The sequence below is a fragment of the Chiloscyllium plagiosum genome, unplaced genomic scaffold (genome assembly GCF_037043375.1).
Source record: "Chiloscyllium plagiosum isolate Xiang-an unplaced genomic scaffold, Cpla_swu_hap1 HiC_scaffold_18, whole genome shotgun sequence".
In the NCBI taxonomy this organism is placed as follows: Eukaryota; Metazoa; Chordata; class Chondrichthyes; order Orectolobiformes; family Hemiscylliidae; genus Chiloscyllium; species Chiloscyllium plagiosum.
The window spans coordinates 24,958,731-24,973,817 of record NW_028270156.1 but is presented as its reverse complement, the minus strand read 5'-3'; the positions used below and the strand labels follow the sequence as shown (position 1 = coordinate 24,973,817).

General features: G+C 41.3%; 1 protein-coding gene across 2 annotated transcripts in view; it reads left to right on the top strand.

Annotated features, from left to right (window-relative positions):
• The window catches only part of qser1 (glutamine and serine rich 1), a 162,232-nt gene that overhangs the window by 136,486 nt on the left and 10,659 nt on the right, over window positions 1-15,087 (top strand). For both annotated transcript variants that reach the window (XM_043705539.2, XM_043705540.2), the window contains exon 10: window positions 9,410-9,507. In XM_043705539.2, coding sequence (XP_043561474.2) covers window positions 9,410-9,507 — 98 coding nt within the window. The remainder of the gene's footprint in view (window positions 1-9,409; window positions 9,508-15,087) is intronic.

Here is a 15,087-nt window from a genome sequence, read left to right as displayed (position 1 = left end):
AGAATTTGAAATTATGGACAAAACTGTTCTTAAGTTACATTTGCTTCCAAACTAAATACTAAATCTGCTGCTGAGCATGTAAATACACTTTTGCATTCAACTGAGACTATACCTAATGACCATACACTTCACCATAAAGGAAGAAACAGATACTTTTTATCAGGTTCTGCAAGTCTTTGACAATTGCTTTAACTTCAGCCATTTTGAGAAAAACATGTGAGGAAAGTCAGAATTATTGTTGGAACTACTCATAAATCTTTATTACTTATTTCAAAAGAATGTCCCGCTTCAAGATATACCATTCAGATGGTGAATGAGCAGAAGTCCAGAAGCAGCACAGATTAGTCCTCTGTGCAAAATATTAACCATGTCATAGAAAATCAGGAGAATTTATTCAGTTCTTAAGGTATACAACCTTAAACGCAGATGAAAAGCCAGTTCAGAGAGTAGGATAGACAGCAAAAGTCACTGTCAGTCTTGAAGATCAGGGAGGCCTCACAAGTAAAAGTAGGGCCATTTTTATTTTTTTTAAAGTTGCTTTTATTTATAAAACAATAAGTCACATAAAGGAAAATATGTCAAAGTAGGACAAAGTCATAGAGCAACAAGAAGACAATTGACTCCTCTCGTAAATAAGTCAATAAGTAGAACATCCTACAAAAGAACAAAAGCTGAAGGTATTCCTGAGGAGAAATAGGTGATTCAGATCTAGGTTGTGGCAAGAAGAATATTCATATTAATTTTAAGATTAATATCTGGGCCTCACTATATATCAGACATACACCATTAGTGAAGAAGCACTGTATACAGCAATGCAACGTAAGGGGTGCCTATGAGACAGCAAAGAATATGTAAGTACTTTGCAATCAACTGGTCTCCTGCTTATGCAGGAATACTTGCCTTGATCTGAATCAAATTAGTTAAAGTCAAGGAACAGCCAGTTATGGAGTCATTCAGGGAACAACAGGTCAAAGAAATTTTCATTACTGAACAACCAGTCAAGGGACAACCAACTGAAGATTTTGTGTATCACCTAGACGCCTGACAGAACTTAAATGGAAGACGATGTGTTGAGATGAGCTATATTGGCATTAAAATATCATTTCATACTGTCAGTAAAATGGAAACCTTTGACTACATAGGTTTGACAGAAATGTTTTCCCATTCCTGTCAGCACAGATGAAAGTTCAAACTGCAAGAATCAGCCAAGTTTGCTCGCAACACAAATGATGAGATAGGAAATGAGCAGCAATGAACTTGAGTTCATTGAATTCTCAACTGATGTAATTCAGACTGCAGTACAGCTTGTGGAACAAACAGTGATGAAAGACTCAGCTTGATGTCAGATGCACAGAATATGCAAGTTTATGCAGAATGTTTTGTGACTGTATTTCCTAGGAAGACTCAGTAATTCCTTTGATCATGCAAAAACAAAAAGAAATCCTCAAGTTCTTGTAGATGGCATAGTCCCAAAGGACCAGAGGACTGCTCACTCATGCAAGAGTCATAGAGTTGTACAGCATAGAAACAGCATGGTCCAACTCGTCCATGCTGACCAGATATCTATTCCCATTCACCAGCATTTGGCCCCATGTTCTCTCTAAGCCATTCCTATTCATATACCCGTCTGGATGCCTTTTAAATGTTGTAATTGTTTCAGCCTCCTCCACTTCCTCTGGCAGCTCATTCCATACATGCACCACCCTACGTGTGAAAAGTTGCCCCTTAGAAACTAAACAGCAGAGGCAGCCAACTGTGCAGGTTCATTGTTTGGCCAGAGACAACTGGTGGTGAATTTAACCTGAGGGTTACCATTCCTTTGGCAAGGTCAAGAAGACAGGGCCTTGAGAGAGAACAACCAGTTTTCTCAGATTCAGGTCACAGAAAATAATTACCTGACTTGGTGGTTCCAGATGTTGTCCAGAAGAAACTGCCTGGTTCAACAATCCAGGGGATCCTGCCACAAAGGAAAAAAAGAGCCTTGATCAATGACACTGTAAAAAGTAAGGTACCTGTTAATTCCTGCAGATTGTAGAATAAAGCAATGGGTTATTTCAGTAGCAGAAAAGACTTCCTTAGCAAAGAAAATCCAAGAGATGCAAGGCTTCCACTTTCAGGGATTTTCAGATTTCACCATCAAGAACAACAGAATATAGTCAACTCAGAATAATGAATCCTCCAGACAGCCTGAATTATTTTGTGGAATGGTGGTGGGAAGAGAGAAAAAATGTGGTAGTGGTAAATGTAACTATGTACATAGATGTACAATGCTAATAATGGGAAAAATATTTGGGGTAAGATTTTGTATATAGGTGTAGGGGTATGAATAGGTTTAATGCTGAGAAGTGAGTTAAATACTACAATATGATAATGTCACATGGACTTTGGTAGGAGAACAGCTTGGGATTATCAAGGAGTCAGAGCTAACCTCGAAGTTTGCCTCTGTTTCAGTGTCTCTTATACCATTGTAACTTGTGTCTGTTTGCTAATAAAATTCATTGTGCTTAAAATAAAAACTCACTTGTTAGTCTTCCAGCTGCTTTCCTGTACCATACTAGACCAAATGGGCATCACAGATTCCTAGCATGAGAGAGGATGATGGAAGCAAACCTACCCGTTGGATTTTACACCATGATGAGTGTGGTAATCTTGCAACAGTTCCACTACCAAACCCGTAATTTGGAGATGCCAGTATTGGACTGGTGTGTACAAAGTTTAAAATTACACAACACCAGGCTATAGTCCAACAAGTTTATTTGGAAGCGCTAGATTTCGGAGCACTGTTCCTTCATCACGTGGTTGTGGAATATAAGATCACAAGACACAGAATTTATAGCAAAGGTTTACAGTGTGATATAACTGGAATTATAAATTGAAAAAGACCTGGATTGTTTGTTAAGTCTCTCATCTTTTAGAATGGACAACTTGGTTTCAGTTCTTTCATTTGCAAATTGCAGAACATTTAAAAGTTACATTCTCAAGTGAACTTTAACAATTGGTGTCATGTTGGCCCAGATAATGCATTTAAGGTGTGAGTTGCCCTGTCTGAGACTCTGCCACAATGGTCAGACTAATTCCAATCTAAAAAATAGATTTAGAGTTTTCCATGGATTCATGCAGTTTTTGAGCCAAGTAAAATGTAATTCTGCAAGTACAAATTCACCCCACAAACTTGTATGTGCATGTGGGTGGGTGGATGGGGGTGTGTGTGGGGGGAGGGGAGTGGTTATGAGTGTCTGTAAGAGAGTATGTGTAGGTGTAAAGGGGTATAAGCCTGTTAGAGGGTGCATGTGGGAGTGTATGTGTGAGCGTAGAGAGAGGGTCTGCGTGAGTGTATGGGTCTGTAGGAGAGGGAGTGCATGTGTACGTGTGTGTGTAGTGCAGTGGGGGTCACCTGTAGTGTGACATGAATCCAGGGTCCCAGTTGAGGCCATTCCCCTGGGTAAAAGATCTTGGCTATCAGCCTCTGCTGAGCCAGTTTTCGTAGTTGCTTGTCCTGAAGTCCGCCTTGTTCAAGGTCAAATGTCCTGGACCACTGAAGTGTTCTCTGACTGGGAGGGAACACTCCTGTCTGTTGATTGTTGTGCGGTGTCCATTCATCCATTGTCATAGCCTCTGCTTGGTCTTGCCAATGCACCATGCCTCAGGGCATCCTTTTCTGCAGCGTATGAGATAGGCAACGTTGACCGAGTCGCATGAGTACCTGCCACCTACATGGTGGGAGATGTCCCCACACCGACATGACACCAATTGTTAAAGTTCGCTTGGGAATGTAACTTTTAAATGTTCTGCGATTTACATATGAAAGAACTGAAACCAACATGGTCATTTTAAAAGATGAGAGATGTAACAAACAATCCAGGTCTTTTTCAATGTATAATTTTGGTGACAGTTGAAACTTTATTGCTGGAACAGCACAGCAGGTCAGGCAGCATCCAGGGAACAGGAGATTCGACGTTTCGGGCACAGGCCCTTCTTCAGGAATGAGCAGAGAGTGTTCAGCAGGAGAAGATAAAAGGTAGGGAGGAGGGACTTGGAGGAGGGGCGTTGGAAATGTGATAGGTGGAAAGAGGTCAAGGTGAGGGTGATAGGTCGGAGTAGGATGGAGGCGGAGAGGTCAAGAAGAAGACTGCAGGTCAGGAAGGCGGTGCCGGGCTGGAGGGATTCGGCTGAGACAAGGTGGGGGGAGGGGGGATGAAGAAACTGGTGAAGTCCAAGTTCATCCCCTGTGGTTGGAGGGTTCCCAGTCGGAAGATAAGACGCTCCTCCTCCCGACCGTCGCGTCGTTGTGGTTTGGCGGTGGATGAGTCCAATGACCTGCATATCCTCGGTGGAGTGGGAGGGGGAGTTGAAATGCTGTGCTACAGGTTGGTTGGGTTGGTTCGTCCGGGTGGCCCAGAGGTGCTCTCTGAATCGCTCCGCAAGTAGGCGGCCTGTCTCCCCAATATAGAGGAGGCCACACCGGATGCAGCGGATGCAGTAGATGATGTGGGTGGAGGTGCAGGTGAATCTGTGGCGGATATGGAAGTTTCCTTTGGGGCCTTGGAGAGAAGTGAGGGGGGAGGTGTGGGCGCAAGTGTTGCACCTCCTGCGGTTGCAAGGGAAGGTGCCGGGAGTGGAGGTTGGGTCGGTGGGGGGTGTGGATCTGACAAGGGAGTCGCGGAGGGAGTGGTCTCTACGGAAAGCTGATAGGGGAGGGGAGGGAAATATATCCTTGGTGCTGGGGTCTGTTTGGAGGTGGCGGAAGTGACGGCGGATGATGCGCTGTACATGGAGATTGGTGGGGTGGTAGGTGAGGACCAGTGGGGTTCTGTCCTGGTGGCGGTTGGAGGGGCGGGGCTCAAGGGCGGAGGAGCGGGAAGTGGAGGAGATGCGGTGGAGGGCACCGTCGACCACGTCGGGGGGGAAATTGCGGTCCTTGAAGAAGGAGGCCATCTGTGTTGCACGTATTTTGAACTGGTCCTCCTGGGAGCAGATGCGGCGGAGACGAAGGAATTGGGAGAATGGGATGGCGTTTTTACAGGGGGCAGGATGGGAGGAGGTGTAGTCCAGGTAGCTGTGGGAGTCGGTTGGTTTGTAGTAGATGTCCGTGTTGATTCGGTCGCCTGATTCAGAGAGCACCTCTGGGCCACCCGGACGAACCAACCCAACCACCCTGTAGCACAGCATTTCAACTCCCCCTCCCACTCCACCGAGGATATGCAGGTCATTGGACTCATCCACCGCCAAACCACAACAACGCGACGGTCGGAGGAGGAGCGTCTTATCTTCCGACTGGGAACCTTACAACCACAGGGGATGAACTTGGACTTCACCAGTTTCTTCATCCCCCCTCCCCCCACCTTGTCTCAGCCGAATCCCTCCAGCCCGGCACCGCCTTCCTGACCTGCAGTCTTCTTCTTGACCTCTCCGCCTCCATCCTACTCCGAGCTATCACCCTCACCTTGACCTCTTTCCACCTATCACATTTCCAACGCCCCTCCTCCAAGTCCCTCCTCCCTTTTATCTTCTCCTGCTGAACACTCTCTGCTCATTCCTGAAGAAGGGCCTGTGCCCAAAACGTCGAATCTCCTGTTCCCTGGATGCTGCCTGACCTGCTGTGCTGTTCCAGCAATAAAGTTTCAACTTTGATCTCCAGCATCTGCAGACCTCACTTTCTCCTCGATAAATTTGGTGACATCACACTAAACTTTTTCTATAAATTCTGTGTCTTATGATCTTGTACTCCACAACCACCTGATGAAGGAGCAGTGCTCTGAAAGCTAGTTCTTCCAAATAGACCTGTTGCACTTTTACCTGGTGTTGTGTGATTTTTAACTTTGTACTACCAACCTCAACTTTGCCTCACAAGAAAATCCCTCCAGGCTTAGAATCAACCAAGTCAACCTCCTCTTGAGTTACCTCCAATGTCAGTATATATCTTTCTTTGATTAAGTGGCCCAAATGTGTTTAGTGTGTTCCAGTTATGGACTGACTAGCCTTGTTTAGTTTCTGCAAAATCTACTTATTTTTATACTGGTTCCTTTTGAAATAAAAGCCAACCATCGATTTGCCTTCGCTTGTTTACATGCTGAACTTGGATCCAAGATTTTTGTGATTCATAGACAAGGGTTCCCCAAAGTTGCCTGTGCTGCAGTTGTGTGTAGACCGCCCCAAATTAAATAATATTCAGTTCTTCTATTCCTGTCAAAATGCATAACCTCAGATTTTCCCACATTATATCCCGACTACCAAATTTTGCCCACTCAATTAACATGTATGCATCCCTCTGCGGAGTCTTTGTTATCCTCACCACTTGCCTTCCCACCTATTTTTATCATCCACAAACCTGGCTACAGTACATTCATTCCTCACTCTTTTAAACATCAGTGGAAACAAACCCAACCTGTCCATCCTGTCTTCAAGACAACTCACTTATTCCAGATAGAATCTAATAACCCTCCTCTGAAAAGCCTCCAATGCATTTTGCTCTTCCTCAAATATATAGACCAAAACTGTACACAGTCCTTGAGATATCCTGTACACCTGAAGCATTACATCATCACTTTTATGTTTACTTCCTGTTTTAATAAAGGACAGTATCCATTAATTACATGCTGTACCTGCATACAGTACTAGCCTTTGAGTTCATGTACTACAACACTTAAAATCCTTCTGCATCTTAGAACTCTGCAGTCATTCTATATGTAAGTAATTTTTTAAAATTCTTCCTGCCATAGTGAACAAGTTCACATTTTTCTTGTGTTAATATACTACTGTCAGATTTCTGCTCACTCACTCAACCTTTCTACATTTGTCTGCAACCTCCTTATAGAATCATAGCTTCCCTACAATGTGGAAGCAGACCATTCAGCCCATCGAGTCCACACCAACCCTCCCCGGAGTATCCCAACCAGACCAAGTTCTCCTTACCCTATCCCTGTAACCCCGCATTAACCATGGCTAACCCACCTAACCTACACATCCTTGAAGACTAAGGGCAATTTAGCACAGCCAATCCATATAATTTGCATATATTTGGACTGTGGGAGGAAACTGGAGCACCTGGAGAAAACCCATCCAGACGTGGGGAGAATGTGGCTGAAAAATGTGTTGCTGGAAAAGCGCAGCAGTCAGGCAGCATCCAAGGAGCAGGAGAATCGACGTTTCGGGCATAAGCCCTTCTTCAGGCTTTTCCAGCAACACATTTTTCAGCTCTGGCTTTTCCAGCAACACATTTTTCAGCTCTGTCTCCTGCTCCTGGATGCTGCCTGACTTGCTGCGCTTTTCCAGCAACACATTTTTCAGCTCTGATCTTCAGCATCTGCAGTCCTCACTTTCTCCATGGGGAGAATGTGTAAACTTCACATAAATAGTCACCCAATGATGGAATTGAACACAGAAGTCTGGTGCTGTGAGGCATAAATGCTAACCACTGAGCCACTATGCAGCTCTTCTGTCTTCATAACATACTTTTCTCCTTTATCTGTTAGCTGTGAATTTAGCTACTGTGCTCTTTTCTCCTACATCAATGTCTTAGATGAAAGATTATATAAAGTTGAGGCCTCAGCACAAGTCCCTGCAAACTCCACTCATCACAGCCTGCCAGTCAGACAAAAACTCATTAGCACATTATATTTTCCTCCAATCGTCTATCAATGTTAATATGAAAGCCACTTATACCTTTTATTTTCTGCAATAATCTTTGTGATAACTTTGGCAAAACCCTCTGGAAATCCAAGTATGCTACATCTTGAGGCTCCCCTTTTTTTCTCAATGCATCCGACTCCTTCAAAGAACTGTAATAAATGTATTAAATATGATTTCCCTTTGAAACCATGCTGATTCTTCCCAATTACCTCAAGTTTTTCTAAGTGCGCAGCTATAATCTCTTTAATGACCAATTCTAAGCACTTTCTCCTCAACGGACATCAAGCTAACTGGCCTGTGGTTTGCCTGTTTTCTGCCTACTTCTTTTTGAATAGAGGGGTTATATTTGCTATTTTCTATTTTAATGGAATCTTTCCTGGATGGAACAGATTTTGGAAAATTAACACTAACTCATCTAGCTCATTAGCTACTTCTTTTAAGGGCTGATGATGAAGCTGTATCTATCTAAAGCTTTTTGGTGACGATGTTTTTTCAAAGGTTGAATACAAACAGAGCAGCAATTTACTAAAGTATGGATTTAAAACTTTGATAGAAGCTCTGATGATGAGAGGTTGGAAAGAATAAGTAAGGAGAAAATGTTTTCCTGCCTCCTTTAAAATAGGATCGAAAAGACCAAGAATGAGAAGGCACATGTTATGAACGAGGTCAGCACCCCCCCCCCCCTCAAAACATTTCAAGAAGGTAGCCCAGACCCTATCTTTGCTAGTTCTTTTAAGCAGGTGTAAAGTGGACATTCCAGGAGAGATGCAGCTGGCCAAACCACTTAGCTTTAAATAAAACAGAATTTTATTTACAAGATTACTAAATGAAACACAAACAGAAGAGAATAGAATACAGAATAACTTTTAAACTATCCAAAAACCCAATAGAGTATACCAATTTAATGATGCTGTTCCCAATACTTGCAACAATCCCCCTAAACCCCCCTTGGCAAAAAAGGTATAATCAAACATGGTCTTATAGGGGAGCTGTCAGAGAGAGATGTGGCAACATGGAACACCATGTAGCTGTTTATTGCACCAGCAGCCTCAAACCGCTTGACTGCTTGCAGTGAATAGCCAGACTACCAAAAACCAAATCAAACAGGAGAAAAGCTGAGCTGGGAGAATTGGTCGCTCCCCTTTCATTGTGCAAGTGTTGAAACTTGAAAGCCTTTTGTCTGAAGCAGTATTTGTTAGCTAATCAAACTGGCCCTAAAACCCATCCAAGCCAGACTTTTGGAATCGCTGCTTTTACGATCTCTCTGGTGAAATAAAAAAGCCAAGGAAAACAACCTTGTTAAAGGAGCATCATCATCACACACAGATATAAGGTACTTTGCAAAAGAAGAATCTTTGATATGAGCAAACCTTTTTCACATAAGTAGTAGTTATGGTCGAGAATGCACTGCCGAGAATTGTGATGGAAGCAGGTTGAGTTGAGATATTCAAGAGGATATTGGATAATATTTAAATAGAAATTACATTCATGGATTACAGGGAAAAGACAGGAGAATGGTATAGTCATAATGCTCATTCAGAGAGTTGGATGTGATAGGCCGAATGATTTCCTTCTGCGTTGCAGCAAGTCTGTGATTCTGGGATGAGATTAAGTGAACTGAGCAGCCTTTATAAGATTGTCATCTGTTTGCTGCTTCACTATCGAGAACATTGGTGATCATTTATGTTCAACAATTGTGAAATGTGCTACACAGAACTTCAAATTTGTTTGTGAAAATAGCCTTTGAATTTCAATACTTTCCTTCATTTGATCTCTTTAGATGAGATGTATTTGCCACACATGAGGAAAATTGATAGCATGCTGAATGAGAACAAGAAAAGACTGATTTCCAAGTTCCCACTGGAGTCAGCACTCAAGGTAAGAATCTTTATTAAAACTATACTTGCCATTGTTTTAAAATACTGTTATTCAGCATAAAGCTACAGTATCCACATAAAAATATTATTTAGTACAAAGAGTTGATTAGTTACTTACTGCCCCTAATAGTATTTGGAACAGTGATTGTAATGTCATCACTGGTAGCTCTAACGTTTATCTACTGGAATCTGAAGAATAAAATCTGTTTTCATTGAAATAAATTAGTTTCATCACATTACATTTAGTTTATCATGCAACATCAATTTGACATTCTATGGCAGCACAATACTAAAGTCTATGTTGAAATAATTAAGCTTTCAAGTTGCAGATCGAGCATAGCAGAGGTGGAGTTGCAAAGCAAAACAGATAATTTAACCTGTTTTCCATAATTATAAGTAATCTGCAAATATAACCATAGATATTTGGAGAAGTATGTTATTACCACTGTTTTAATTGCAAACAACAAAACGTTACACAGTTTATTGCAAAAGAAATGGAGCTGAATAGAAGGATGCATAAGTATTTTGTGGAATTGGGAAAAGGAACATTGAGAGCTTTTACTTCAGTGATGGAGCGGTTGATGCAGAATACTTAGAACATGTAATAACAAATCATTAAAGTTTTTTTACCTGAGAAGTTGTCCTACGGCTCTTGTGTAAACTGAAGATCTTGTATCAGTGATTGCCATTGACTTTTATTTTAAAACAAAATTGTTTTAATTGGAATAGAACATTATTGATTTGTTTAAATATGGTATTAATAAAAACGGCTAACTACCAATTTTTTGTTTTTGGTACCACCCAATTGTGTACACTGGTATGCAGTTTCTTGGAAGACACATTAAAATGGCTTTCCTTTGTTTTTACTGAGTGTGTAGAAGCAAACTTCTGTGTCTCCATGTTCTCTGATAAATTTGTAATAATTTATTTCCATGCTTTGGTGTAGAAATTGTGTGGACTAGTCAGAAAGTAGCTTCAATACTTTTTTTAAAGTTTCTTTTGTTGCACTGGTATAGTTATTTGCTGAAAAAAGGCACATTTTGCCAATTGGCAGAATACCAATAAGAGGGTATTTGTGCTGTGAGAGAGGAGAGTACTGATTGGTTGGCAAGTGGAATCTGCCATGGAGAATGCAGCAATTAATAGAACAGCACTGCCCAGGGATAGGCCCTCCAGCCTATCATGTCTATGCTGACCATGACTGCATGCACATGATCTGTATCACTTCATTTCCTGCTTTTTTTTAATGTGTCTGCATAAATGCCTCTTAGACTGTGCTCACATATTTCCTTCTACCACCTCCCCAGGGACCTACCCCCTCTGTGTAAAAACACTTTCCTTGCACATTTCCCTTAAACTTTCCCCTCTCATCATAAACGTATGCCTACTAATGTTTGACATTTCCATTCTGGGAAAGAAACTCCAACTATCCACATCTCTCATAACTTTATGTACTTGTGTCAAGTTACCCCTCAGCCTCTGAAAGTCCACCCCACGTATAGCTGATACACTCCAATCCAGGCAACGTACTGGTAATCCTTTTTGCACCCTGTCTAAAGTCACCACATCCTTTGTATAGTATGGGGACCAGACTGCACACAATACTCCAAAAGTGATGTGACAAAAGTCTTTTATAGCTCTAACATGACTTGCCAACTCAGTGCCCAATGAAGGCAAGCGTGCACTATGCATTCTTTGTTATCTTATTCACTTGTGTTGGCTTGAACCCCAAGATCCCTGTATATATCAACACTTCTATTTATTTGACTATTAAGTATATAGTTTCCTCTTGCATTTGACCTCCCAAAATGCATCACCTTACACTGCCTGGATTAAACTTCATCTGCCATTTCTCTGCCCAACTTTCCAATTGGTGATTATCTTACTGTTTCCTTTGATAACCTTTCTCACTATCTACAACTCATATATTTTCATGCCACCTGCAACTATACTAATCAATTTCATCTAAGTCATATATGTATATAAAACGATCCCAGCATTGATCTTTGTCGAACATCACTGGTCATAGACCTCCAGTTTAAAAAAAACCCTCCAAAACTACCCTCTATCTTCTATGACCAAGCCAATTTTGTACCAATTTAGTATGGATCCCTTACAACTTAATCTTCTGAACCAGCCCACCATGATGAAAATGCTTCACCAAATGCTTCAGTCCATTTAGACAATATCCACTGCCTTACCCTCATTAATCATGTTTGTCACTTCCTCAAAACTCAAGGTTCTGAAACAAGACTTCCCCTGCATAAAATCATGCTGACTATCCCTAATAAGCCCATTCTTTTCCAAACGCAAATAAATTTTGTCCCTAAGAATCTTCAGTAATTCTCCTACCACTGACATAAGGGTCACCGGCCTATAATTTCATGGATTATCCTTGTTGCCCTTCTTAATCAAAGGAACGATGTTGACTATTCCCCAGTCTTCTGGAACCTCACCTGTGGATAAAGAGGATAGAAAGATCTCTGTTACGGCCCCACCAATCTCCTTCTTTGCCTCCTTCAGTATCCTGGGATAGATCCCATCAGCCCTTGGGGATTTATCTTCCTTAATGTTTTTCAAGACAACCAGTATGATCTCCTCCTTAATATTGGCTTGCCCCAGAATAGCCACATACCTTTCCATCACCATACCATCATGCGTGTCCTTCTCCTTGGTAACTACAATGCAAAGTACTCATTGGATCTCGCCCACTTCCTCTGACTCCATGCGTTAATTCCCTCCTTTGTCATTGAGTAGACTACTCTTTCCCTAATTGCTCTCTTTCAATTTATCTTTTCATTCAGGATATCCTAATGATGCTTGATTATTAACTACCATTTTTCATTTACAGTTTAAAATAGGCAGGTTCTGAGAAATGATCTTGTGAATTATTTTATCTGTTTTATTGAGTTGAAGCAAGTGCAGTGATTACACATATCCTTTCTGTCTGCCAGTAACAGGGCCTTGTGTATTAATATATAATTTGTAGTATACACAACTGTGTCACGCCACAGCTCTGACCATCTTAAATTCATTGCAAGTGTAATTCTTTGCACACTCACGATTATATGATAAATATTGCCTAATTGCAGAACTCCACCTAATGTTGGACATTGTTGCAAGTTCAGCAAGCATAATTATGTGTGGTCTGTACTATGTTGCAAACAGCTAAATGAATTGGTATGATCTGCCAAGGGTAGTATGGCCTATATACCCTTCATACATCCTTTTGGTTTTGAGGGAAATTGATGGCCTAGTAGCATTGTCGTTAGACTAGTAAACGAGATACCCAGGTAATGTTCTAGTGACCCGAGTTCAAATCTCACCACACAAATGGTCTTATAAATCTGAAATTAAACATCTAATAATGAGTAATATCATTTAGAGAAGGAAACTGCTGCCCTTATCCAATCTTGCCTATGTAAAATTCCAGAACGACTGTTATATGGTCGACTGTTGACTCCCTCTGAAATGGCTTATCAAGCCATTTATTTGCTGAGCGATGACTCAGTTATATCAAATGGTAGAAAGGAAAAAATCAATACAACAGGACAGACCACCAGAAATATGACAATATTTCACTGACAAATATGGCAGTGTTGACCCTGCAAACTCTTACCAACATTTGGGGCTCTACCCAAAATTTGAAAGTCGTCCACAGACAAGATTTGGAGATGTTAGTGTTGGAATGGGGTGTACAAAGTGAAAAATCTCTCAACACCAGGTTATAGTCTAACAGGTGGAGTCCATAACTACCTGATGAAGGAGCAGAGCTCTAAATAAATCTGTTGGACTATAAGTTGGTCTAAAGACAACACCATCGCGCATGCTACGTCTTGTCCTGCCACCAGGACAGACCCAGAGAGGTTGTGTAACAATGATATACGATTGGGAAGGAGTTGACCTGGGAGTCCTCAACATTGACTCTGGAACCCTTGTTATGTTTTGGCATCAGGTCAAACATGGACAAGGAAACCTGCACTCTTAACATCGCCACTATCCAAAAAAAAATCCAGTGCCCTTTTGAATACCTAAATTGAACATGCCTGCACCACTTTCTTCGGCAGTACATTCTGTCCCCTAATAAATTGCTGCACCAATGGGTTTTTTTCCTCATCTTGCTTAAGCTCTCTCGTCTTTCTCATTGCTTTTGTACTTTAAGCTCCTATTAACCAAGCCAAGAACACTCTAGCTTTAATTACTACATACTCCACTTATCTTACCGCCTTCAATTATCTATGCAATGTACTCTAAGGACCCTCTGCTCCAGCACCATGTTTGAAATGGTACCCCTTATTGTCTTTCAGTGTTCTTCCAAGCAGGGTACATCACCTCACACGTATGTACATTGGAGCTCATTTGCTGCCTATCCACCCACTCCTCCAAAATGTTGGAGTTCCACACCATCCTTCTCATATTTTACAATTCTTATAAATTTAGCAAACTTTGAAACTGTCCCCTGCACACTAAGATCCAGGTCATGAATATATATCAGGAAAAGCAATGGTCTCACTACTGGCTGCTGGGGAACTCCGCAATGAACCTTGCTTCAGCCCAAAAATATTTGTTAGCTAATTCTGTCTATTTTCTGTTACTAAGCCAATTTTCTTTCCACATTACTGGTAGCCTTTTGTAGCTTGACCTACAACTTTCCTCAAGTTTCTTGTGAGACACTATCAAATTCCTTCTGGAAATCCATATACCACATAAAACGTGTTATCAAGCTTCTTCAACCCTTTCTGTTATCTCTTTAAAAAAAAAAGCTGCAGTAATTAGAGCTTCTTCTTTAGAAATCCATGCTGACTCTTCCTAATCAGCCCATGTTTATCCACATGACTACTAATTCTATCCTGTTTCCAAGTGTTTTTCCCTGCTACTGAAGTTAAACTAACTTGTCAGTTTTTGCTTAGATTATTGTTACAACCTTTCTTGGAAATTCACCATGACTCCTTAAACAGGGCCTTCCAAACCCATGACACTACCATCTAGAAGGACAAGGGCAACAATATTTGGAACATCACCACCTGCAAAGTCTCTCCAAACCACTCACAGCTCTTCTTGAAAATATATTGCCATGCCTTCAGTATTCCTAGGTCAAAGTCCTGGAACTCCCTCCCCAGTGGAATGGAAGGTACCTACACCAAATAGATTGCACTGGTTCAGGAGGGCAGCTCAAAGGCAACTAGGGAGGGACAATAAATGTCAGCGATGGTTACATCCTATAAGTGAATTAAAAAGAAAGTTCTGTGGAAAGTTAGCTGCACTTAAAGGTAATGAATCATGAGGACTGGCTGCGATGCATCCAAGGTACTGAGGGATAGAGAAGTCGAAATTGCAGTGTCTCTGGCCATAATCTTCCAATTCTCCATCAATAACCTGGAACAAAATTAACAGTTACTGAGACAAATGTAGGTTAATTAAGGAAAGTTGAACTAGACTTGTTAAGATCAAGTTTGTTTAATTTGATTGCATTTTATGATCAAGTACTGAAGAGCATTGATTAAGATGATGAGGTTGATATGTGCACAATTTCCAAAAGGTGTTTGATAAACTGTCACATAACAGGAAAGTTGAAGTTAGT